Source organism: Salvelinus fontinalis, chromosome 21 (assembly GCF_029448725.1).
Source record: "Salvelinus fontinalis isolate EN_2023a chromosome 21, ASM2944872v1, whole genome shotgun sequence".
In the NCBI taxonomy this organism is placed as follows: domain Eukaryota; kingdom Metazoa; phylum Chordata; class Actinopteri; order Salmoniformes; family Salmonidae; genus Salvelinus; species Salvelinus fontinalis.
In genome coordinates this window covers 32,118,738-32,146,246 of record NC_074685.1, presented here as the reverse complement: position 1 = coordinate 32,146,246, position 27,509 = coordinate 32,118,738, and the positions used below count along the sequence as shown (strand labels likewise).

Genomic DNA, 27,509 nt, shown 5'->3' with positions numbered 1-27,509 from the left:
AAAAACTGAACCAGTTCTATTGCAGTTTCGAATCACAAAAGACCCTCAACATTCAGGTCACTACCCCCCCCCCCCCCCCCCCCCCTCCAATCTGCTAACAACCATGTACACCTCTCCTTCCCCCATTTCTCTCCAGGCTCCTCTACTGTGCCATCCCAGACAACGTATAGAGACAGAAACAGGCAGAGGAATTTACACAAAGTTTATATACATTATAACCAAAAATTTTAAGTGAACATAGAGAGCTGTGTAAATTCCTCTCTGTTTCTGTCTCTATATGCTGTATACTGCTAGCAGCACCATATCACCAATAAAAATTCTGGGTATGTGTAAATGTATTAACCGAATAAAGGTGATTCTGATCTGGAATAAGAACATATTTTGAGTGATTTTAATGTTTCCTTCTTTCCAACTTTTCTTTATTTTTGTCTGCGTTGTCATTTTGAAAGACGTGGCTCTCTCTGACTTTATTATTGGTTCCTGTATATGTAGTCCATAGTATTTTAGCTCAAAGGTACTTTGAGACAAAACATGTTAGAAACGCAAACACTTCCCATCATCCTCAGCGGCCATAACGCAGACCAGGAAGAACCAAGGATGTGACGTTATTTCTTACATAGTACACAGTGGTTGTATTTTACAATATCATAGCTGGGATTTTGGCTATAATTCTAACCGTATATTCGAAACAAAAACGAAGGTAAGATACTATTTTAGCGTGTGTAGTTAGCTACAAAGACCGCTTGTTCGCGAGTCGAGGTTAGCTAATGCTAGCTATAATTGAAAATGTTGACAGGTCGTTTGCTATTAATATTTCATTGCGGCCCAAAATGCGATAAATACATCTATAAGGCAATTGAAGCGTTGATCTTAATTTGGTTTGACAAGTTAGATTTTATGTTGTTTAACAAGTGTGAAAGCATCTTTGTTTTGTTATTGAATTTTAATGTGAGCTGACATACTAGCTAATGCGTTGGGCGCGTTCGACATTGCAGCCGACTTTAAGTCAGGTCGAGACTGACTCTGATCTACACATCACCTTGCATCCTAAAAAACTACTCAATATTATATGTAGATCAGTCATTCAGTCACAATTTACCCATCATACATCACGATTTTGATGCTCTCGAACACGGCCAATATGTAGAATTAGCTAGTTAGCAAGCAAGGCGGCGCTCTCTGCTCATTTGAGGGATTTTATGTTTCCATACACGGGTTAACATTTTTCTAGCGATTAGGGAGTGACCGTTATTTATAATAAGGGTTGCATGGAGAAAATCGGACCTCTCAGAAATTAAAATGGATGGCCCTCCCTATATTTTACCTAAACCCTCCCTGGATGCTTGAAAGTGACCTTCCCCTATATACCCAAAATAATAATAAAAACAAATGGAATAGCAGAAAACATGTTTACCGTCAGGTCTTGGACAGACCAGATCCATAGATATGCATCTTTAGAAACTGTTGCTGTAAGCATTACATGGGTTTTGATGGTACACAGGGCTGCGGGCCAGCAGGTTGTGGGTTCGCAGACCACAGTATGGGTGGAAACATATCCTTCATAGTAAAAGCATTGCATGAGTCTATCATCGTATTTGCAGGTCGAGAAAAAATGTCCTATTGTAGATTAGAACAGTGTTGCGGCGTCACTACAGCCTGGGGTTCGATCCCAGACTGTGTCGTGACTGGGAGTCCCATAGGGCGGCACACAATTGGCCCAGCCTCGTCCAGGTTAGGGGAGGGTTTGGCCGGGGGGGGACTTTACTTGGTTCACTGAGCTCTAGGGACTTCTTGTGGCGGGCCTGGCGCCTGCAGGCTGACTTCGGTCGTCAGTTGAACAATGTTTCCTCCGACACATTGGTGGAGCTGGCTTCCGGGTTAAGAGAACAGTTATTAAGAAGGGCGGTTTGGCGGGTCACGTTTCAGAGGACCCATGACTCGACCTTCGCCTCTCCCGAGCCTATTGGGGTTGCAGCGAGGAGATAAGATCGTAATCACAAAAAGGGGGTAAAAATTACAACAACAAAAAATCTGAGACATCATTAGGATCTGAGCCTGGTACTTTCAAAAGTTAGGTCTACCAACGCAGAAAAATGTAAGCTTTAACTGCAGGCTACTCTTCTTCTGTTGCTTAACGAGGTCACAAGTGTTTCGCTAAAAGCTGGCTGGGTTTAAACATCTTCTAATGTACAGAAATTGAATAGCTTAATCAATTGAAAGTGACTGAATTAGATTACTCCCCAAGCAAATTAAAAATCGACTTTTCTGTTAAATAAGGTTGTAGTTCAGCCTCTCTATGTTAAAGAAATGAAAAAAATGACATCACCATATGCATCGGAGTCACTTCTTTCCCGGGTAATTTACAGCTTGTTTCTAGCATAAAGCATCGCGGACCAAAGCGCTGTTATGGATTACTTTATTAAAACGGATCCGTTTTATTTTCTTCTAAATCTTAAGCTAACAAGGGGTAGGCCTATGCCTTTTGCCATTTTGCATACTTTCTCAAGTCGAGTCTTGGTTTTAACTTAACAGCCCTGATATGGAGGTAGAGCATTTAAAGAGTGCATGGTATTGGAGGAACTGAGCGACAAATCTATGGATATAGCAGCCTATAGCCTAATATAGTCTGTCAAACAGGTAGGCCTACCTCATAATAGAAAGATATAGGCTCCAACACAAAGCTCTCTTGTTGTTATCAAAGTCTAATTAAAATGAAGACAGTTTAAATTAGAGGTCGACCGATTATGATTTTTCAACGCCGATACCGATTATTGGAGGACCCAAAAAAAGCCGATACCGAAAAAAAATAAAATAAAAAAATAATTATTTATATATATTATATATACATATATATATATTTATATATACATATATATATATATATATATTTATATATACATATATATATATATATTTATATATACATATATATATATATATATTTATATATACATATATATATATATATTTATATATACATATATATATATATTTATATATACATATATATATATATATATATTTATATATACATATATATATATATATATATTTATATATATATATTTATATATACATATATATATTTATATTTATATATATATATTTATATATATACATATTTATATATACATATATATTTATATATATACATATATATTTATATATATACATATTTATATATATATTTATATATATTTATATATTTATATATATATACATATACAAAATGTATTTGTAATAATGACAATTACAACAATGCTGAATGAACACTTATTTTAACTTAATATAATACATCAATAAAATCAATTTAGCCTCAAATAAATAATGAAACGTGTTCAATTTGGTTTAAATAATGCAAAAACAAAGTGTTGGAGAAGAAAGTAAAAGTGCAATATGTGCCATGTAAAAAAGCTAACGTTTAAGTTCCTTGCTCAGAACATGAGAACATATGAATTCTGGTGGTTCCTTTTAACAGGAGTCTTCAATATTCCCAGGTAAGACGTTTTTGGTTGTAGTTATTATAGGACTATTTCTCCCTATACCATTTGTATTTCATTAACCTTTGACTATTGGATGTTCTTATAGGCACTTTAGTATTGCCAGTGTAACAGTATAGCTTCCATACTTCTCCTCGCTCCTACCTGGGCTCAAACCAGGAACACATCGACAACAGCCACCCTCGAAGCAGCGTTACCCTTGCAGAGCAAGGGGAATAACTACTCCAAGTCTCAGAGCGAGTGATGTTTGAAACGCTATTAGCGCACACCCCGCTAACTAGCTAGCCATTTCACATCGGTTACACCAGCCTAATCTCGGGAGTTGATAGGCTTGAATCACAGCGAAGAGCTTATGGCAAAACGCTGGTAATTGCTGTTTGAATGAATGCTTACGAGCCTGCTGCTGCCTACCAGCGCTCAGTCAGACTGCTCTATCAAATCATAGACTTAATTATAACATAATAACACACAGAAATACGAGCCTTAGGTCATTAATATGGTCGAATCCGGAAACTATCATCTCGAAAACAAAATATGTATTCTTTCAGTGAAATACGGAACCATATTCCTGTATTCCTGTATTTTATCTAACAGGTGGCATCCATCAGTCTAAATATTCCTGTTACATTACACAACCTTCAATGTTATGTCATAATTACGTAAAATTCTGGCAAATTAGTTTGCAACGAGCCAGGCGGCCCAAACTGTTGCATATACCCTGACTCTGCGTGCAATGAACGCAAGAGAAGTGACACAATTTCACCTGGTTAATATTGCCTGCTAAACTGGATTTCTTTTAGCTAAATATGCAGGTTTAAAAATATATACTTCTGTGTATTGATTTTAAGAAAGGCATTGATGTTTATGGTTAGGTACACGTTGGAGCAACGACAGTCCTTTTTCGCGAATGCGCACCGTATCGATTATAAACAACACAGGACACGCTAGATAAACTAGTAATATCAACCATGTGTAGTTATAACTAGTGATTGATTTGATTGTTTTTTATAAGATAAGTTTAATGCTAGCTAGCAACTTACCTTTGCTTCTTACTGCATTCGCGTAACAGGCACGCTCCTCGTGGAGTGCAAAGTAAGGCAGGTGGTTAGAGCGTTGGACTAGTTAACTGTAAGGTTGCAAGATTGAATCCCCGAGCTGACAAGGTAAACATCTGTCGTTCTGCCCCTGAACAAGGCAGTTAACCCACCGTTCCTAGGCCGTCATTGTAAATAAGAATGTGTTCTTAACTGACTTGCCTAGTTAAATAAAGGTGTAAAAAATACCGATTTCCGATTGTTATGAAAACTTGAAATCGGCCCTAATTAATCGGCCATTGCGATTAATCGGTCGACTTCTAGTTTAAATGAATTATGCTTACTCGAATTAGTCTGCTGTCCGTTAGCGATTGATTGTGACGCGCGGCTTCTGCTTCAAGTTTCAGCACCACAATGTAAGTTACTCAAATCTGTCTTATTGTGAGGTCAATAACTCTGATAAATACATCATGTGCAAGAAACATTGTTTTTAATAAAATTAATTATAGTAGTAGCAAGCAATATAAGTTTAGCTCTGATCCTCCACTTCATGTTAGTGCTCTCTTTTTCAAACTGAACATATGCTATACACCGGGTATACTAAACATGAGGAACAACTTCCTAATATTTAGTTGCCCCGCCCACCCTCAGAACATCCTCAATTCCTCGGGGCATACAGTCTACAAGGTGTAGAAAGCATTCCGTAGGGATTCTTTCTATGGATCATTTGATTGAGAACACACTAAATAGCCTATATGCGCACTTGATATGGAGGGCTGAGCCGAGAATCAGAGATGAGGGGCGGCATCAGGCACACATCGATATACAGTGCATTCGGAAAGTATTCAGACCCCTTGACTTTTTCCACATTTTGTTACATTACAGCCTTATTTTAAAATGGATTAAATAACAAAATGTCCTCAGCAATCTACACACTATCCCATAAAGACAAAGCGAAAACAGGTTTTTAGAAATGTTTGCAAATTAATTACAAATAAAAAACAAAAATACCGTATTTATGTAAGTATGAGACTCGATACTCGAAATTGAGCTCAGGTGCATCCTGTTCCCATTGAGCATCCTTGAGATGTTTCTGCAACTTGATTGGAGTCCACCTGTGGTAAATTCAATTGATTGGACAAGATTTGGAAAGGCACACACCTGTCTATACAAGGTCCAACAGTTGACAGTGCATGTCAGAGCAAAAACCAAGCCACGAGGTTGAAGAAATTGTCCATAGAAGGGTACCAAAAAATGTCTGCAGCATTGAAGGTCTCCAAGAACACATTGGCCTCCATCATTCTTAAATGGAAGAAGTTTGGAACCACCAAGACTCTTCCTAGAAGTGTCCGCCCGGCCAAACTGATCAATCGGGGGAGAAGGGCCTTGTTCAGGGAGTTGACCCGAAGAACCCGATGGTCACTCTGACAGAGCTCTAGAGTTCCTCTGTGGAGATGGGAGAACCTTCTAGAAGGACAACCATCTCTGCAGCACTCCACCAATCCTGCCTTTATGGTAGAGTGGCCAGACGGAAGCCACTCCTCAGTAAAAGGCACATGACAGCCCACTTGGAGTTTGCCAAAAGGCACCTAAAGACTCACAGATAGAGGTTGACCGATTAATCGGCACGGCTGATTAATTGGGGCCGATTTCATGTTTTCATAACAATCGGTAATCTGCCTTTTTGGATGCCAATTATGGCCGATTACATTGCAATCCACGAGAAGACTGCGTGGCAAGCTGACCACCTGTTATGCGAGAGCAGAATCAAAAGGACCTTGTGGCTGCAAGGAGCCAAGTTAAGTTGCTAGCTAGCATTAAACTTATCTTATAAAAAACAATTAATCTTCACAATCACTAGTTAATTACACATGGTTGATGATATTACTAGATTAACTATCTTGTTCTGCGTTGCATATAATCAATGCGGTGCCTGTTTATCATCGAATCGCAGCCTTCTTCAACTTCGCCAAACGGGTGATGATTTAACAAAAGAGCATTCGCGAAAAAAAGCACAATCGTTGCACAAATGTACCTAACCATAAACATCAATGCCTTTCTTAAAATCAATACACAAGTATATATTTTTTAAACCTGCATATGTAGTTAAAAGAAATTCATGTTAGCAGTCAATATTAACAAGGAAAATTGTGTCACTTCTCATGCGTTCAGAGGAAGCAGAGTCAGGGTATATGCAACAGTTTGGGCTGCCTGGCTCATTGCCAACTGTGAAGATAATTTCTTCCAAACAAAGACCGTAATTAATTTGCCAGAATTTTACATAATTATGACATAACATTGAAGGTTGTGCAATGTAACAGCAATATTTAGACTTAGGGTTTCCACCCGTTCGATAAAATATGGAACGGTTCCGTATTTCACTGAAAGAATAAACTTTTTGTTTTCGAGATGATTGTTTCCGGATTTGACCATATTAATGACCTAAAGCTCGTATTTCTGTGTGTTTATTATAATTAAGTATATTATTTGATAGAGCCAGTCTGACTGAGCGGTGGTAGGTAGCAGCAGGCTCGTAAGAATTCATTCAAACAGCACTTTACTGCGTTTGCCAGCAGCTCTTAGCAATGCTTGAAGTATAGCACTGTTTATGACTTCAAGCCTATCAACTTCCGAGATTAGGCTGGCAATACTAAAGTGCCTATAAGAACATCCAATAGTCAAAGATATATGAAATACAAATGGTATAGAGAGAACTAGTCCTATAATTCCTATAATAACTACAACCTAAAACTTATTACCTGGGAATATTGAAGACTCGTGTTAAAAGGAACTACCAGCTTTCATATGTTCTCATGTTCTGAGCAAGGATCTTAAACGTTAGCTTTTTTACATGACACATATTGCACTTTTACTTTCTTCTCCAACACTTTGTTTTTGCATTATTTAAACCAAATTGAACATGTTTCATTATTTATTTGAGGCTAAATTGATTTCATTGATGTATTATATTAAGTTAAATTAAGTGTATATATATATATAAAATTTAGCAGATTAATCGGTATCTGCTTTTTTTTGGGGTCGTTGAAAAATCATAATCGGTCGACCTCTACTCTCAGACCATGAGAAACAATATTTTCTGGTCTGATGAAACCAAGATTGAACTCTTTGGCCTGAATGCAAAGCATCACGTCTGGAGGAAACATGGAAACATGTGGGGATGTTTTTCAGCGATAGGGACTGGGAGACTAGTCAGGACCGAGGGAAAGATGAGAATGGCCTTATTTCTATTACAGCATATTAGATGACTCTCATTAATTTTCCAATCACCCAGTTCGATATTACAGCGATGGGTTTAGGCTACTAATTATCACATTTTCCCTATATCAAATCAAAATGTATTGGTCACATACATGGTTAGCAGATGTTAATGTGAGTGTAGCGAAATGCTTGTGCTTCTAGTTCCGACATTGCAGTAATATCTAAAAAGTAATCTAACAATTCCCCAATAACTACCTAATACACACATCTAAAGGGGTGAATGAGAATATGTACATTATAATTATATGGATGAGCGATGGCCGAGCGGCATAGGCAAGGTGCAATAGATGGTATTAAATACAGTTGACGTCGGAAGTTTACATACACCTTAGCTAAATACATTAAAACTAATGTTTTCACAATTCCTGACTTTTAATCCTAGTAAAAATTCCCTGTCGTAGGTCAGTTAGGATCACCACTTTATTTTAAGAATGTGAAATGTCAGAAATAATAGTAGAGAGAATGATTTATTTCAGCTTTTATTTCTTTCATCACATTCCCAGTGGGTCAGAAGTTTACATACACTCAATTAGTATTTGGTAGCATTGCCTTTAAATTGTTTAACTTGGGTCAAACTTTAAAGGTAGCTTCCCACAATAAGTTGGGTGAATTTTGTCCCATTCCTCCTGACAGAGCTGGTGTAACTGAGTCAGGTTTGTAGGCCTCCTTGCTCGCACATGCTTTTTCAGTTCTGCCCACATATTTTCTATGGGATTGAGGTCAGGGCTTTGTGATGGCCACTCCGATACCTTGATTTTGTTGTCCTTAAGCCATTTTGCCACAACTTTGGAAGTATGCTTGGGGTCATTGTCCATTTGGAAGACCCATTTGCGACCAAGCTTTAACTTCCTGACTGATGTCTTGAGATGTTGCTTCAATATATCCACAATATCTTCCTCCCTCATGATGCCATCTATTTTGTGAAGTGCACCAGTCCCTCCTGCAGCAAAGAACCCCCACAACATGATGCTGCCACCCCTGTGCTTCACAGTTGGGATGGTGTTCGGCTTACAAGCCTCCCACTTTTTCCTCCAAAAATAACAATGGTCATTATGGCCAAACAGTTCTGTTTTTGTTTCATCAGACCAGAGGACATTTCTCAAAAAAGTACGATCTTTGTCCCCATGTGCAGTTGCAAACCGTAGTCTGTCTTTTTAATGGTGGTTTTGGAGAAGTGGCTTCTTCCTTGCTGAGCGGCCTTTAATGTTATGTCGATACAGGATTCGTTTTTACTGTAGATATAGATACTTTTGTACCTGTTTCCTCCAGCATCTTCACAAGGTCCTAATTTGCACTTTTCGCACCAAAGTACGTTAATCTCTAGGAGACAGAACACGTCTCCTTCTCCTGCTGTTTCCTGAAGTCCACGATCATCTCCTTTGTTTTGTTGACGTTGAGTGAGAGTTTGTTTTCCTGACACCACACTCTGAGTGCCCTCACCTCGTCCCTGTAGGCTGTGTTATTGTTGGTAATCAAGCCAACTACTGTTGTGTTGTCTGCAAACTTGATGATTGAGTTGGAGGCATGCATGGCCACGCAGTCGTGGGTGAACAGGGACTACAGGAGAGGGCTGAGCACTCACCCATGTGGGGCCCCAGTGTTGAGGGTCAGCGAACTGGAGATGTTGTTTCCTACCTTCACCACCTGGGGCCGGCCCCTCAAAGTCCAGGACCCAATTGCACAGGGTAGGGTTGAGACCCAGGGCCTCCACCTTGATGATGAGCTTGTCAATGTTAGCGAGCCGCGACGGTGGCACTATTATCCTCAAAGCGGGCAATGAAGGTGTTTAGTTTGTCTGGAATTGTGACGTCGGTGTCCATGACGTGGCTGTTTTTGTAGTCCGTGATTTCCTGTAGCCCTTGCCACATACGTCTCGTGTCTGAGTCGTTGAATTGCGACTCCACCTTGTCCCTGTACCGGCATTTCTCTTGTTTGATTGCCTTGCGGAGGGAATAACTACACTGTTTATATGCAGCCGTATTTCCAGTCCTCTTTCCATGGTTAAATGCGGTGGATCGCGCTTTCAGTTTTGCACGAATGCCGCCATCCATCCACGGTTTCTGGTTACGGTAGGTTTAAATAGTCACAATGGGTACAACATATCCAATGCACTTCTTTATAAACTCACTCAGAGTCAGCGTATATGTCTATGTTGCTCTTTGAGGCTGACCGAAACATATTCCAGTCCGCGTGATCAAAACAATCTTGAAGCGTGGCTTCCGATTGTTCAGACCAGCATTGAATGGTTCTCGTCACTGGTACATTCTGTTTGAGTTTCTGCCTATAAGACGGTACGAGCAAGATGACGTCGTGGTCGGATTTGTCGAAGGAAGGGTGGGGGAGGGCTTTGTATGCATTGCAGAAGTTAGAGTAGCAGTGGTCGAGTATTACCCCTGCGCGTCGTGCAATTCATATGCTGATAGAATTTAGGTAGCCTTGTTCTCAAATTTGCTTTGTTAAAATCCCCAGCTACGATAAATGCAGCCTCCGGATATATAGTTTCCAGTTTACATAGAGTCAATCAATCAATAAAATGTATGTATAAAGCCTGTTTTACATCAGCTGATGTCACAAAGTGCTGTACAGAAGCCCAGCCTAAAACCCCAAACAGCAAGCAATGCAGGTGTAGAAGCACGGTGGCTAGGAAAATCTCCCTAGAAAGGCCAGAACCTAGGAAGAAACCTAGAGAGGAACCAGGCTATGAGGGGGGGCCAGTCCTCTTCTGGCTGTGCCGGGTGGAGAGTATAACAGATGGCCAAGATGTTCAAATGTTCATAGATGACCAGCAGGGTCAAATAATAATCATCACAGTGGTTGTAGAGGGTGCTACAGGTCAGCACCTCAGGAGTAAATGTCAGTTGGCTTTTCATAGCCGATCATTAAGAGTATCTCTACCGCTCCTGCTGTCTCTAGAGAGTTGAAAACAGCAGGTCTGGGACAGGTAGCACGTCCGGTGAACAGGTCAGGGTTCCATAGCTGCAGGCAGAACAGCTGAAACTGGACTAAATCGGAAAGATTGGTAGGAGCAAGCCCATGTAATGCTTTGTAGGTTAGCAGTAAAACCTTGAATTCAGCCCTTGCCTTAACAGGAAGCCAGTGTAGAGATGCTAGCACTGGAGTAATTAGAGTCCAGTGAAGTTCCGTGAGGGGTGTCTTGGTGTTTGCTTGAGGGGGAATGTACACAGCTGTGACTATATACAGCCATAATAAGGTTGCTAAAACCCAGCCTATGAATGAAAGTTTACAACGTAGGTGCACACAGGTCGAGAGACAAATTTGAGGCGACAGACAGTGACATTAAATACTGCCTTGCACACTTGCCTGCATCTAGCTGATATAGGGTGTAATCATTAGTCCAACCGTTGCAAACGAGAGTTTCTATTGGACACATTCAGGTATCCCCGTTTGCTTCAGTTTAATATTTTTTTGAAAGTGAACTAAGTTCACTTTCATAGCAACCACGTAGTATTCCTTTTATGCGCTCTCCTCCTCTCACCTTGTCGCTTCGCTTGTGGACTTCAATGCACAACACATCGGCTGTATGTGACCAGGCGAAAAAAGCTTTCCAAGCCAAACCTCTACACACAGCCTACATCGTTGTCACGATATTAGCTAATGTAACGTCATAGACAGCATAGCTAATGAAACTAACGTGTTAGTAAACCTGCTGCAATCATGCAGTAACATTAGTGTACAATCAGTAAGCAGTTATACCGGCGGGCCCCGGTGGCAATAAATTAGTCATACCAAAAGCTTACCTTGACTTGGAAGAGTTCCAGTGTTGTGTTGGATAGTCAAAGCCAACTAGCTAATATAGCATTGCTCTGTTTGAGCAGGGTGTTGCAGTAGGCTAAACTAGCTAGCTGTATTTGCTAGCTAAGTGAAACTGAAAGTGTCATTTTTTTCAATCTCTCTATATTTCTCTCTTGCTTCTCCTTCATTGAGGAATAAATACTATTACTAAGAAAACTATTGTCTTTCTCACTCTGAGTCAACTACTCACCACAATTTATACACTGCAGTGCTAGCTGTAGCATATGCTTTCAGTACTAGATTATTTCTCTAAAACTTTGATTGGGTGGACAACATGTCAGTTCATGCTGCAAGAGCTCTGATAGGTTGGAGGAGGTCCTCCGGAAGTTGTCATAATTACTGTGTATGTCTATGGGATGGGTGAGAACCATGAGCCTCCTATGTTTTGTATTGAGGTCAATGTACCCAGAGTAGGACGGAAGCTAGCTGTCCTCCTACACCGTGGTGCTACCCTACAGAGTGCTGTTGAGTTTACTGTAGACCTTCTTTGCAAAATAGTGTGTTTCAACCAATTGTTTGGTGATGCGATTATATTCAGTATAGTTTTATCTGAAATAATTACTTTTTAAACGTTTTACCATCTTTACAATCTCCTCCTCTGAGGAGCCGCCACTGTGGCACAGTGCTCCCAAAATAATACTCCTGCTCGCACAGCAAAATATTTGGTCGCATATGCAACCACATTGGTCGCACTTTAGAGGCCTATGCTCCATTCAGTTTAGGAGTCTCAAAACCCCAAACCCTGCTCTCCTCAGAACGCTGCAATCAATACCTGTGCTTCTTCCAAAGCAAAATTTGAAAACCTCAACACCATCCTGTCCTCTCCAGCCCCTTAGTTGATCTACGCTTCCTGAGTCAAAGTTCTCCACCTCCACCACAGTCACTACTGCTGATGTGACCAAGCTGGTTAGGACAATGAGGCCAGGAGGCCCACCACTTATTCACTTGACACTATTCCCCACCTCCCTGGTCAAGACCTGCTTACCTGCTCTGGAGCCTTCCCTCACAGAAATCATCAAGTCCCTCATCACTGGATGTGTCCCTCCTCAGCTCAAACTCGCCTCAGTCAAACCAGTACTTAAAAAGTCTGGAGCTTAATTGTTTTCTTAAGCTCCCCATTTGATTAGGATCTGACCCTGACAACATCCAGAACTACAGGCCTATCTCCAACCAGCCCTTCCTGATGACGCTCCTCGACACCATCTGTCCACTCACAACCTACTTGAGCCCTTCCAGTCGGCTTTAAGAGCTCACCTCCCCCATCTTCCAGTCGGCTTTAAGAGCTCACCTCCCCCATCTTCCAGTCGGCTTTAAGAGCTCACCTCCCCCATCTTCCAGTCGGCTTTAAGAGCTCACCTCCCCCATCTTCCAGTCGGCTTCACCTCCCCCATCTTCCAGTCGGCTTCACCTCCCCCATCTTCCAGTCGGCTTCACCTCCCCCATCTTCCAGTCGGCTTCACCTCCCCCATCTTCCAGTCGGCTTTAAGAGCTCACCTCCCCCATCTTCCAGTCGGCTTCACCTCCCCCATCTTCCAGTCGGCTTCACCTCCCCCATCTTCCAGTCGGCTTTAAGAGCTCACCTCCCCCATCTTCCAGTCGGCTTCACCTCCCCCATCTTCCAGTCGGCTTCACCTCCCCCATCTTCCAGTCGGCTTTAAGAGCTCACCTCCCCCATCTTCCAGTCGGCTTTAAGAGCTCACCTTCCCCATTTTCCAATCTGCTTCTCCTCCCCCATCTTCCAGTCGGCTTTAAGAGCTCACCTCCCACATCTTCCAGTCGGCTTTAAGAGCTCACCTCCCTCATCTTCCAGTCGGCTTTAAGAGCTCACCTCCCCCATCTTCCAGTCGGCTTTAAGAGCTCACCTCCCCCATCTTCCAGTCGGCTTCACCTCCCCCATCTTCCAGTCGGCTTCACCTCCCCCATCTTCCAGTCGGCTTTAAGAGCTCACCTCCCCCATCTTCCAGTCGGCTTCACCTCCCCCATCTTCCAGTCGGCTTTAAGAGCTCACCTCGCCCATCTTCCAGTCGGCTTTAAGAGCTCACCTCGCCCATCTTCCAGTCGGCTTTAAGAGCTCACCTCCCCCATCTTCCAGTCGGCTTCACCTCCCCCATCTTCCAGTCGGCTTTAAGAGCTCACCTCCCCCATCTTCCAGTCGGCTTCACCTCCACCATCTTCCAGTCGGCTTCACCTCCCCCATCTTCCAGTCGGCTTTAAGAGCTCACCTCCCCCATCTTCCAGTCGGCTTCACCTCCCCCATCTTCCAGTCGGCTTTAAGAGCTCACCTCCCCCATCTTCCAGTCGGCTTCACCTCCCCCATCTTCCAGTCGGCTTCACCTCCCCCATCTTCCAGTCGGCTTCACCTCCCCCATCTTCCAAGCAAAACAATTTAGTGGCCCCCCTCTTGACAACAGAGAAGTTTTAGAATTTCATTTCCTGCAATTCTACACATTTTGCCTTGGGGCGGAGAGAAGATTTTGCAATTTTATAACTCCGTTCATGCAATTCTACTCATTTTGCCATAGAAATGTTTGCTAAGAAAATCAATGGGGGCCCCCCGGTCGGTAATTCCACCATAATTACTACAAGTTTAATTATCTGGCCGCTAGCCTAACTTACCAATCTAAAACATGTTAGCCCACATGGGCTAGTTGAGTTACTGTCAGTGACTGACGAGAGAAAATCTGTACCCAAGAATCTGTCTGTCCTCATTCTACCCTCCTGCCCCACACACACCTTCACTCCTCCAGGTCTATCTTCCTTCAGCAGCCCCACAGCAGACTAAAAACTATGGGTGACAGGGCTGTGAAACAGACTTGTAGTCACTGTCAGGGCTGCAGAGTCTCTGGACTCATTTAAGACTCAGCTCAAGACTGAGCTGTTCAGAAAAGCTTTCAAGGACCTCCGTTAATTCTGTTCTACTGTCCACTGGACCTGACAACACCTGTATATAGCTTTTATTGACGTCTGCTTACTATGTACTGTGTTTTGGATTGTTTTTATTATTAGAATTTTATTTTTGATTCATTTCTTCAGTGCCTTGTGTGTAAGAAAAGCCAGCGTTCTCTCCAAAGGCATGTTAGAGAGGCGCTGCGCCACCTTGTGGACTGGTAACATATGTTATCATATAAGGCAATTGTTTGCTCTAGATTGCAGGAAATGGTGGTTACAGTCCCCCCGTCCCCCCGTCCCCCCCCCCCCGTCCCCCCCCCCGGCTGTACGCAGCACCATCTCATTAAAAGAATCCGCGGAATTTAAATTAATTATTATTATATTAGGTAGTGAATATGGCATTTCTCTTTCACAGCCTCTAGTCTATATAACTTCTAGGGATTGATTCTAAAACGTTGTCTCTTTTCAGTGACTGTCTTGCCGTTGAGAGAGCGGTAAGAGAGGCAGGATGAGTGGGGCTGCTCTGGGCATTGAGATAGTGGTGGTGTTCTTCCTGGCTCTGTTCCTGCTGCATCGCTATGCAGACTTCCGTAAGCAGCAGAGGATGGTGCTGTTTGGCACCTTGCTGGCCTGGTACCTGTGTTTCCTCATCGTCTTCATTCTTCCTCTGGACATCAGCACAGTTAGTACTATTACTGAACACATTCACCACACACTGAAGCCCCATCTTATCCATTCCCTTTGACAAAAAAAATGGATCAAAATGGTGACCATTAACTTTGTGGTGTCTGTGTGTTTGCATACCTCTCTGATGTCTTCCTGTGTGTTTGACCTTTCAGACAATCTACAAGCAGTGTAAGATTGATCATGAAGAACATCCTGCCGTACTCCCTGTGACCCCACTGCTATCCAATCAAACAGCAGGAAACTCAACTATGGCCACTGCCACTAAAAGGTTAGAGTGCCTAGGGTGTCATCAAATGTTCATGTGTAATAGGATTTGGTTCAGTATTCAGGGCATGATAGGTCAGGATTTGGTTGAACAAAACGCCAGCATACCCTGGTTACTTAAGACCAGGAACAAAGGGCCCAGCCAAAAAGCAGTACCTACTGCTGTAATTTCAAACATGACACTGTGTTTCAGCTGTCTTCTCAAACCAGAGAGAGGTTTTGATTTAGACAAGCCTCTGCAGATTACAAGGCAGGTTTTGTATATCTGTTGTCACACACACTTATTTGCAACAGCTAGACGTAATCTAATTTCACTTACAAGTCCAGCCTCTTCCTACCATGAAAAGTTGAGTACTTCGGGTCCTTTTTAGTTTTGCTCATTGTTATGTAAAGTGTTTTTTTCCCAGTCTGACATGTTACCCTAATAGTTTATACAAGGCAAACATTGGAGTTCCATGGTTTTAAATATGAAGATCAATGTTCGTGTACTTTGCTCCAGTTTCAATGTTTAGATTCATCTTAAATAGGTCACCAGCACACTAGCACAGTATACACTGAGTGTACAAAAACATTATATAATTAACTCCGGGCGTACTCAGTGTATAATCAGTATAGCGTAAGCGTTATTTCCCCAAGTTTGCTTACATATTAACACTTTGTTTCCCTTGACAGTGTTCTAAAGGTGTGTTACAAGCCATGGAGCTACATTCCAGATGGAATCATGCCTGTGTTCTGGAGAGTTGTTTACTGGACCTCTCAGTGTCTCACCTGGTGAGGTTTAGAGTAGAATTTGCATGGTGTTGTATGTACTGGAAACACTAGACTGACAAGGACTTGGGACAGGAATTGTCTGCCCGAGTTAATATAGTTTGACTGACCAGTCTTTCTTCACTAAGCCAATCACCCACATCTGTCCCTATAGAGATGTTCTCTTACTTCACATATTCTAGTACACCTGCCTTACTCCAGATGTTTATGTTCTTGTAGGCTGCTGCTGCCCTTCATGCAGTCCTATGCACGCTCAGGGGGCTTTTCCATCACTGGGAAAATAAAGACTGCACTGATAGAGAACGCCATTTATTACGGAACATACCTGCTCATCTTCGGCTCGCTGCTTATCTACGTGGCCGTTCACCCTCAGTGGCACCTCTCCTGGTGAGTGGACAGCAACATGGACAAATGAGTGGTTTGGAAAGTGTAGCTGTTGACTACAAAAACAACGTTTAACATTCCGTATTTCACCTCATTTGTATTCTACACAACTCCGTGCAAACATGGAAGGGTAATTAGGAGGAACCATGTTTGTCTTCGTCTCGTGTAAATCTGGTTTGGTATGTCTCCCTGCTTCTCTCAGGTATGAGCTGCAGACAATAGGCATCACTGCAGCCAACACCTGGGGTCTGTTCCTGCTGGTGCTGTTGCTGGGCTACGGCCTGGTGGAGATTCCGCGCTCCTATTGGAACGCCTCGCGGCGGGGACACCTGCTCATCAAGACCTACTTCAAGGCAGCCAAGCTGATGACGGAGAAGGCTGATGCACAGGAGAACCTAGAGGATGTCATGGAGGTAGGGAAAACTTCCTGCTCTCACTATGAAATGGAAACTTTAGTGTGCTCTGTTTCTTAGAAACTGAGTTAAATTGTGTTTAACACTAGAAAAGCCTGGCCTCGTTAGACCCCCCTTCGGGACACATTCTAACAGTCTAATAAAGACATTTTATATACAGTATGCTATCTCAAAAAATATCATTTGGTTGTGTTTATAACATTATAATACGAAAGAACATTTATTATCAAAGAACACAATAGCATTTTCAACTGTAGACCTTACAACGGTAAAACCACAAAAACGCCACAATTTGTGTTAAAAACCATTTAAATAAACATCGTCACAAATACCATTCATTCATTACAGGCAGGTCTTAAGGAACATTTTGAAAAAAACATTTTTTTAAAGCATTGAAAAAGAACAGAATAGCATTTTGAATTTAAATATATTACTGTGAGTTTTGCGAGTTTACGTGGGGAGCGCATAGAATCTTGGTAATTCTGTCAAAGTTATTTTTTTTATAGAGCTCAAGGGTTGTTTTGGCAATGATAGGTGATTTGGGAATTGCAGAATATGCTCTTTTTGATACTATGTAGACATTTGAAAAAGTCACTTTTTGGCACTCTGTTTACCTGCCTCTGTGTCAATTCCAAGCCCCGCTGTGAATCAATCAATCAAATGTATTTATATAGCCCTTCTTACATCAGCCGATGTCACAAAGTGCTATATAGAAACCCAGCCTAAAACCCCAAACAGCAAGCAATGCAGGTGTAGAAGCACGGTGGCTAGGAAAAACTCTCTAGAAAGGCAGGAACCTAGGAAGAAACCTAGAGAGGAACCAGGCTCTGAGCGGTGGCCAGTCCTCTTCTGGCTGTGCCGGGTGGAGATTATAACAGTACATGGCCATGATGTTCAAATGTTCATAGATGACCAGCAGGGTCAAATAATAATAATAATCACAGTGGTTGTAGAGGGTGCAACAGGTCAGCACCTCAGGAGTAAATGTCAGTTGGCTTTTCATAGCTGATCATTCAGAGTTAGAGACAGCAGGTGCGGTAGAGAGAGCGAGAGAGTCGAAAACAGCAGGTTCTGGACAAGGTAGCACGTCCGGTGAACAGGTCAGGGTTTCATAGCCGCAGGCATAACAGTTGAAATATATTGCAACAGATTCTTCATATACAATTCATAATATTCTCACCCATCAGTCTATTGTCAATTTAATCTCGTCTTTAGGCTAACTCTCTTATTCTATGTGTGAATGTATTTTTCAGGTGTAGTTAGGTGTAGTTTCGATGGGCCATCAGCTACGCAGGCTGACTGCCAGTGAATGACTTGCGGTGAATAAGGGGCAGGGGGGAAAATGTCATGTCCTCTTGAAACGGCTTATAACTCAATATGTTTGATTTTATAGACTTATTTAGGAAAGTCAAGGACAGGTGGGGACATGGCACGACTTAAAAAATGGCAGAGTAATTAAAAAAGTACATTTTGTTTTGAGTCAACATGACGCTCTCGGCTCCCCTAGAGTTAATTGATGTCCTTTTTTTCCCTTCTTTTTTTTTGTCCACATTTGTTGTGCGTCTGTTTTAGGAAGTGCGAAAGGTCCAAGAATCCATCAAGTACAACCACCCACTGAGGAAGTACATTGATACTGTTCTTAGAAAGGTAAGATTAAAGGAGCTTCACGAGGAAAGAAACAATTTGCACGTTCTTAGTGAAGAATAGATGGAGCCCCACCACAATCTCTGCTCCGTGTGCTTAAAGTGAGGATTAAACAAGTGAGGAATGTGACGTGGCCTGAGAGAGACGGGCGCCTTTTGTTAATCCTAACACGAGTTTTCTCCCTTAGTGCCCTGTGGACTACCAGGAGAAGATGGGCAGAAACATGGATGACTATGAGGACTTTGATGACAAACAGAACACCTATCCCAGTGAGAAGAGCCTGGTGAAGCTTCACAAACAAGTAAAATGAAGAAATATATTAGAAGGCTTTTCACTTAAGTATTTCATTGTGTTTACTTTATTTTACTGATATATCCACTAGCTATATTAGATTCAATTGTGGTTAAATCAGACTAATGTGGTTATTTTGTGAATGGTCAGGTAATTTACGCAGTGCAGAGGCACAACAGGACCCGTGTCCAGTGGCTGATCCTCCTGCAGCAGGCTATGCACCTGGAGGATGTGGCAAAGAATGAGACCAGCTCAGCCCACCAGTTTGTCCGCAGCTTCCCCTCCACAGAACCAACTAGCTGGCTCAGCCGATACTTTTACACTCCTACCGTAGGTGGGTCACATCTAATCAAATTGTATTTGTCACATACACGTGTTTAGCAGATGATATTGCGGATGTAGCGAAATGCTTGTGTTTCTAGCTGTAACAGTGCAGTAATATCTAACAAGTAATATCCAACAATTTCATAACAACACACTCAAATCTGAAGTAAAGGAATGGAACCAAGAATATACAAATATTTGGTCGAGCAATGTCAGAGCAGCTCCGACCAAGATACAGCAGGAAAGGAACAGGAAAGAACACAGCATACACATATGAGATGAGCAATGCAAAATATGTAAACATCATCAGAGTGATTAGTGTTCCACTATTAAGGCGGCCAGCGATTTTCAAGTCTATGTATATAGGGCAGCAGCCTCCAATGTGCCAGCGATGGGCATTCAACAGTCCGATGGCCCCTGTCTCTCAGTCCTAGCTTCAATGCACCTTTACTGACCCCGCCCTCCGGACGACAGCAGGGTGAACAGGCAGTGGCCCGGGTGGCTGCCGTCCCCGATGATCCCCTTGGCCCTCCTGTGACATCGGCGCTGCAGGTGTCCTGGAGAGCAGGCAGCCCGCCCCCGGTGATGCGCTGGGCAGACAGCACCAACCTCTGGAGAGCCCCGCGGACGGTGCAGCCACCATATCAGGCGCCGACACAGCCCGACAGGACGCCTGGTGTGCATCTGCAAAAGTTTGTGAGGGTTTTAGGCGCCAAGCCAAATCCCCTCAGCCACCTGAGGTTGAAGAGGCGCTGCTGCGTACCCTTAACCACACTGTCCACACGGGTGGACCACCTCAGTGTCAAGGATGTTTACGCCGAGGAACTTGAAGCCCTCCACCTTCTCCACTGCGGTCCCGTCGATGCGGACAGGGGGCACCCCCTTCGCTGCTTCCTGAAGTCCACGATCAGCACCTATGTTTTGTTGACGTTGGGTGAGAGGCCATCTTGCCGGCACCACACCCCCAGGGCCCCCACTTCCCCCCTGCAGGCCGCCCGGCAATCAGGCCCACCACTGCCGTGTCGGCCGCAAACTTGATACAGGAGGGGGCCGAGCACGCATCCCCGCTGGGCCCCAGTGCCGAGGACAAAAGAAGTGGAGGTGCCCTTCACCACCTGGAGGTGGCCCGTCAGGAAGGCCAGGACCCAGTTACACAAGGTGGGGTTCTGACCCAGGGCCTCAAGCTTAATGATGAGCTTGGAGGGTATTATGGTGTTGAATGCTGAGCTATAGTCAATGAACAGCATTCTTACATAGGTATTCCTCTTGTCCAGATGGGATTGGGCAGTGCAGTGTGATGGCGATTGTATCGTCTGTGGATTTATTGGGGCGATAAGCAAATAGAAGTGGGTCTAGGGTGGCAGGTAAGGTAGAGGTGATATGATCCTTGATTAGTTTCTCAAAGCACTTCATGATAACAGAAGTGAGAGCTACAGGGCCATTTAGTTCAGTTACCTTTGCTTTCTTGGGTACAGGAACAGTGTTGGACATCTTGAAGCATGTGGGGACAGCAGACTGGGATAGGGAGAGATTGAATATGTCCTAGATCAACTTTACAACTGACTGACTGTTCACTCACCTACAGTATGCTCTTCGCAGTGTTGGGTGCAGGGCTCCCTAATGGGTCTTACCCTGTCTAGTCTTCCATTCCGCTTCTCATTTGGGATGTTTCTGAACGTCTAAGATCCTTGTGTGTTTGTATGTTGTTCTTCTCCAGAGTGGTACTGGGAGTGCCTGCTGAGACATTGGTTCTACCGGCTGCTGGCTGTGGTGCTGTCTCTGTTTTCTGTGGCCGTGGTGTGGTCTGAGTGCACCTTCTTCAGCACCCGACCCGTCCTCTCACTCTTCGCTGTCTTCATCCAGCTCGCTGAGAGAGACTACAACTACTTGTACATTGAGGTGAGATGCCAACGGAAAGCAGTTACTGGTGTACTACTGTACTAATTGGTGTATCTGATAATATCAACATCCTGTTGTGTATTCATAATTCAGTAGGAGCTTGTCGGTCTCTTACATGGTTATTGTTTTGTCCACTAGATGGCGTGCTTCATCACCATCTTCTTCCTGTGCACCTGTGTTTACTCCACTGTGTTCCGGATCAGAGTGTTCAACTACTACTACCTGGCCTCACACCACCAGACTGATGCCTACAGCCTGCAGTTCAGTGGCATGTAAGTGACTAGACGGTAGAGAGCAGTGAGAGGATGAATTTGGGTCTGATTGGATAGCTAAGTATCAAAGAGAGAGAACATCTCTGGAAATCATAGACAGTATAAGATAGAAATGGACGAAATTGACATTCAGAAAGTGGTGTGTGTTTCTGGTTTTGGTGCATGTGTGCACAGAGCTATACTGTATGAGGACAGCTACACTGAAAATGACCATACCATCCCTTACTTTTCACCTGGTATATGTTTATGTAACATGATTTAATGTTAAATGTCTAATGTAGTCTTGTTGCTCTTTAGGCTGTTCTGCCGTCTGACCCCTCCTCTGTGTCTGAACTTCCTGGGTCTGATCCACATGGACTCTGCCATCTCCCACCAACTGAAGGAGCAGACGGCCTACACCTCTGTAAGACACAGCACGTCCTTCTGACAGTGATCCAACGTATTCCTTGACGTGTTCTTTTCCTCATGTTGATGATATGTCACTCCTCTGCAGATCATGGGTTCTATGAGGGTTCTATCGTTCATAGCTAATGGCTTCTACATCTATTACCCCATGCTCATATTACTGCTCTGCATCGCTACCTACTTCAGGTGAGTCCAGTCTGCTGTTTAGATTTTGGAATTCAATTGCATTTGTAGATCAATACTATTAGGATACATGATGATATCAACTTACTGTTCTACAAGGAGTACTCCTCCAATGACCCAAAAGGACTATCAGTGCACATACATACTGTGCAAGAACAAGTATTGATTTATGATAGACCATCACTGTTTCTGTATGAACCCTTTAGCCTGGGCACCCGCTGTCTGAACCTCCTGGGCTTTCAGCAGTTTGTGGGAGACAATGAAATGACCTCTGACCTGATCGATGAGGGCAAGGAGCTCATTCGGCGAGGTTTGGCACCACTTGAATTGAAACCTTTTGACGGGGGAAAAAAGCTTTGGTTTTCTGTGTGTGTGTGTGGTTGTCGACTAAAACAACGGTACTTAGTGATTTCTCTGTTTCTAACAGAGAAAAGAAAGCTCCAAAGGATTGAGGATGGAGAGAACCGACGAAGGGTGAGTGCCTAGTTTATTTCCCATGCCCCTTTATTGTGTGCGTTGGTAGTTATTGCAAAGAAACAGATCCAGATGATAACGTCAGGCCTGTGTTCTAGGAGTGGAAAGAGCGCTACGGTAACACGCGGGAAGACACCGCCAGGAACAGGATTAGAAATGAAGCAGCAGAAATGACAGAGACCAACTACTCCGATACTGTCCCTAACACTAGACGTGAGTGAATGGTCGCAGAGCCTGCTTACATTACGTTGTACTTGTTTTTCTACCGTTTGGCTAGATTTTACTCATTGCTTTGTTAAACAATTAATCACTGGTTCGTTTCCTATTGTAGTCATGGCTTATCATAATGCCACTAAGGATATCAACACCACATCTTCTTTAAAAATCCCTTCTAACATGTATCGGAATTGAGCTGCGGAAGGCAGTGAAATGGTATTGATTGTTGTCTTTTCTCCAACAGAGGCCAAGTACTCTCGGACTGGCAGAGGAACAGAGAGAGACTCTATAGAACTTCTTCAGGACGCAGAGCCTTTGGACTTCAATGCAGAGACACTTTCAGACGACCCTCTTGAAGCAGGCTCCACCAGGTAATACGTCCTCCAGTGCCCACTCTTATCTAATTAAGTGTGTTAGTATAATTTTCTGCTCTGCTGTGGTCGATACCTGTAAGCAAATAACACAGACGTGTGTGTGTGTGTGTGTGTGTGTGTGTGTGTGTGTTAAACATATACAGTATGCTCACTATGCCTCTCCATGTTGCAGACATGTACCGGGCAGGTACCTGTCCATGTCCTCGTCACGGAGCAGAATCTTTGATGACGTTTGAGAGAAGTAGAGAGGGGAAGTCGAAGGAACAGGAAAGCTAGAAACACACATTAATGTTCATCCTCCACTTTTCAGGGAAGACCATACGAAGGAGAGACGCTCTCTCAACCTCTGTGAATGTAGCACATGACCTCTATCTCACACTACACTGTTGGCCTGATGTATCTGCTACCCCTCGTTTCCAATAGCTTGTCGCCTGTCAGAACACTCCAGTGGCTGTTAATATACACTTCCCCATTAGGCAGATAGCTGTCCTCCCCAGTGCCAGCCAGTGTGCATCATGTCATGAATGCATGAACCTGTACCCTATTTGGGCTTATCATTGTTAATCCGTTTTGTTATTTCATTTGTTACTTATGTGCATGAATTTCAATTAAAGGTCATCTGTTCATTTGATACCCACTGGAATGTGTCTTCCCTCAAATCTGGTTGACGGGTTGAGCGAGTTGTTAATTTTTTTGAGAAGATAAGTAATTACCACTAATGAAGGATATTCTGGAGGGGGGAGACATTATATACACTACCGTTCAAAAGTTTGGGCTCGCTTAGAAATGTCCTTGTTTTTTGAAAGAAAAGCAAAAAATATTGTCCATTTTAAAATAACATAAAATTGATTAGAAATACAGTGTAGACATTGTTAATGTTGTAAATGACTATTGTAGTTGGAAACGACATATATATTTTTTATGGAATATCTACATAGGCGTACAGGGGCCCATTATCAGCAACCATCACTCCTGTGTTCCAATGGCACGTTGTGTAAGCTAATCCAAGTTAATCTTTTTAAAAGGCTAATTGAACATTAGAAAACCCTTTTGTAATTATGTTAGCACATGGAATAGCCTTCATTTCTCAGAACAAGAATAGACTGACGAGTTTCAGAAGAAAGAGCTTTGTTTCTGGCCATTTTGAGCCTGTAATTGAACTCACAAATGCTGCTGCTCCAGATACTCAACTAGTCTAAAGAAGGCCAGTTTTATTGCTTCTTTAATCAGGACAACAGTTTTCAGCTGTGCTAACATAATTGCAAAAGGGTTTTCTAATGTTCAATTAGCCATTTAAAATTATAAACTTGGATTAGCTAACACAACGTGCCATTGGAACACAGGAGTGATGGTTGCTGATAATGGGCCTCTGTACGCCTATGTAGATATTCCATAAAAAATCTGCCCGTTTCCAGCTACAATAGTAATTTATAACATTAACAATGTCTACACTTTATTTCTGATCAATTTGATGTTATTTTAATGGACAAAAAATGTCCTTGTTTTTTTAAAGAAAAGCACATTTCTAAGTAATGCCAAACTTTTGAACGGTAGTGTGTGTGTATATATATTTTTTATGCGTTTGTATTTATCTCCGAAAAGTTCCTAACTACCTACTTATTTAACTGTGCCAGAAAAATAGAAATAGTGGAACAAATGATCAATGTTTCAATTAATTAGTCTTGTGTTGTCACTTGTCAGTCTTGTAGAATTCTATGATTTATGGTTCTGGTTTATGGAAGGATGGACAGTTGCTTGGGACTGTTTCTGAAGCTGCTACCATAGAAACAAAGTGTACAGTAGACAGTCCTCTATTTCTTGTATAATCTATGTGATCAGGCCCACACTGAGCTAACACACATGGTGTTTATACTGCCCATAGAGCTGAATACTAACTTGAGATGTGTGTTCTTAATTCACATTTTTTGTGCAAGGGAATTGATGTCAGATTTGTGTAAATCGGAACTCAAGTGTGAATTCAGCACATAACGCTAGAGATGTTGTTGCAATTGATGGAGGTCAACTGATACAGCTGTTATGTATTGTTATGTATACTCTCTTTTCTATTCCTAATGTCAGAATGACCTTAAACTTTCGTGTTTGAGAATTTATTTGTTTAAATTCTGTTGAAAGGCCTGTTTTAAAAAAAAAATGATTTGCAATATTGTGTCATTAACCTTTGACCGCTTGACATTTAGTAAACTATTTAGAATTTAGGTGTTAAAGAATCTACTGAGGTCTTTTTGGGGTATCATTGTGCCATTTATTGTTTTATTTGTGTTTATTCGGCTGCATTACAAAAATGGCAAATGCACATTTTCCCAATTATGATTCCATTTTTGGTTTTAATTACTTGGCTCAATCAACAACAAAAAAAGTGACCTTCAAATGTCTTACATTTTAAATATTTATTCTTACATTGATCAAGAGGTCTTGCTGGCAGGTACAGCAAAGCAACAGGCCATTTACATCTCTGAAATACTGTACATTCCCAAACATCTTTCAAGGCAGGGTCCCAAAAGTAGGACTGCACAATGTGTCAACATGGAAGAACTACTGTATGCGCTTAGTTGGATTGAGTAATTCAGATGTAACACACACACACACACACACACACACACACACTCAATAGCATGCAAGTTAAATGCATGATATTCATATTTGAAGGAGATGGACAATTATCCTAAAATCATGTTAAATTATAATTGAATGTAATCTGCTGTAAATAATATTTTAGATTTAACCAGAAAAGTCTCCATGTCTTTGTTAATGATGCACTGTTGTATATGTTGTTAGATTTTTCTGTTTTGTTTTATATTGTTCTTTTAATATAGCAGACAGAAAAGGTCAACACATGTACAACATGCTATTTATTGTAAATGAATTGAACTACATCTGTTTAGATGCTCATTTAACTTAATCTCCTTAAAATCTCTGTAAGAAATGAATTAAAGTTCCTAATGAATTATACAGTATACTGTAGTGTTAGTGAGATGGGTAACCTCACACTGATGATTTTGGTGAAGACGTTTTTGCTTTGTATCTTGAAATATATTATGTACAGGTATATTTCATTTTCTTTGCACATGTACTCTGATGCTGGAATGTTATAATTTATTAAACTCTGGTGTTGGTCCTCTGTGTTTTTTTTAATGTAGTATTTAGACTAAAGTGTTGTGGAACTAAATAAAACATCTTAAAATGATGTATTACTATCATATTGTATTTTTTTGGAGAGGACTGACAATTTACAGATGGTGCACTTGAGTAACCTTTCTTTTCAACAATAAAAAGGTTATTATGATCTTCGTAAGCAGTGGTGGGAAAAGTACTCAATTACCATACTTGAGTAAAAGTAAAGATACTTTAATAGAAAATTGCTCAAGTAAAAGTGAAACTCACCCATTTAAAATTCTACTTGGGTAAAAGTTGAGTGTATTTGAGTCTGCCAGATTAGAAGCAGTAGGGATAACAATGCGTAATATTGAGGATTAATGTATTGTAGGCTACTTACTGTGTGGTTGTCCCACCTAGCTATCTTAATGTGAATGTACTAACTGTAAGTCTCTGGATAAGAGCGTCTGCTAAATGACTCAAATGTAAATGTAAAATATTGATAGGTGTGTAAATTGGACCATATTGCTCTCCTTGCTGAGCATTTGAAATGTAACTAAACTCAGCAAAAAAATAAACATCCTCTCACTGTCAACTGCGTTTATTTCCAGCAAACTTGTGTAAATATTTGTATGAACATAACAAGATTCAACAACTGAGACATAAACTGAACAACTTCCACAGGCATGTGACTAACAGAAATAGAATAATGTGTCCCTGAACAAAGGGAGGGTTAAAATCAAAAGTAACAGTCAGTATCTGGTGTGGCCACCAGCTGCATTAGGTACTGCAGTGCATCTCCTCCTCGTGGACTGCACCAGATTTGCCAGGTCTTGCTGTGAGATGTTACCCCACTCTTCCACCAAGGCACCTGCAAGTTCCCGGACATTTCTGGGGGGAACGGCCCTAGCCCTCACCCTCGGATCCAACAAATCCCAAACGTGCTTAATGGGATTGAGATCCGGGCTCTTCGCTGGCCATTCCTATCTTGCAGGAAATCACGCACAGAATGAGCAGTATGGCTGGTGGCATTGTCATGCTGGAGGGTCATGTCAGGATGAGCCTACAGGAAGGGTACCACATGAGGGAGGAGGATGTCTTCCCTGTAACACACAGCGTTAAGATTACCTGCAATGACGACAAGCTCAGTCCGATGATGCTGTTACACACCGCCCCAGACCATGACGGACCCTCCACCTCCAAATCGATCCCATTCCAGAGTACAGGCCTCTGTGTAACGCTCATTCCTTCGCCGATAAACGCGAATCTGACCATCATCCCT

General features: G+C 42.2%; 1 protein-coding gene across 1 annotated transcript; it reads left to right on the top strand.

The window, feature by feature from the left end:
- The first annotated feature begins 560 nt into the window (after positions 1–560).
- On the top strand, positions 561–26,318 carry LOC129818674 (G-protein coupled receptor-associated protein LMBRD2B-like). Its single transcript, XM_055874816.1, has 18 exons — positions 561–700; positions 14,985–15,197; positions 15,355–15,470; positions 16,139–16,237; positions 16,454–16,621; positions 16,821–17,031; positions 18,604–18,678; positions 18,863–18,976; positions 19,117–19,300; positions 21,008–21,189; positions 21,328–21,461; positions 21,759–21,864; positions 21,955–22,052; positions 22,256–22,359; positions 22,477–22,523; positions 22,622–22,736; positions 22,984–23,110; positions 23,286–26,318. The coding sequence occupies exons 2-18, from the start codon at positions 15,024–15,026 to the stop codon at positions 23,347–23,349; spliced, it is 2,118 nt and encodes a 705-aa protein (XP_055730791.1). The 5' UTR covers positions 561–700; positions 14,985–15,023; the 3' UTR covers positions 23,350–26,318.
- The last annotated feature ends 1,191 nt before the right edge of the window (positions 26,319–27,509 follow it).

Coding starts and splice junctions, on each gene's coding strand:
- LOC129818674 (XM_055874816.1), top strand. CDS start 15,024: ATGAGTGGGGCTGCTCTGGGCATTGAGATAGTGGTGGTGTTCTTCCTG. Junction 16,622..16,820: donor CCTCAGTGGCACCTCTCCTG/GTGAGTGGACAG, acceptor TGCTTCTCTCAG/GTATGAGCTGCAGACAATAG. Junction 21,462..21,758: donor AGCCTGCAGTTCAGTGGCAT/GTAAGTGACTAG, acceptor GTTGCTCTTTAG/GCTGTTCTGCCGTCTGACCC.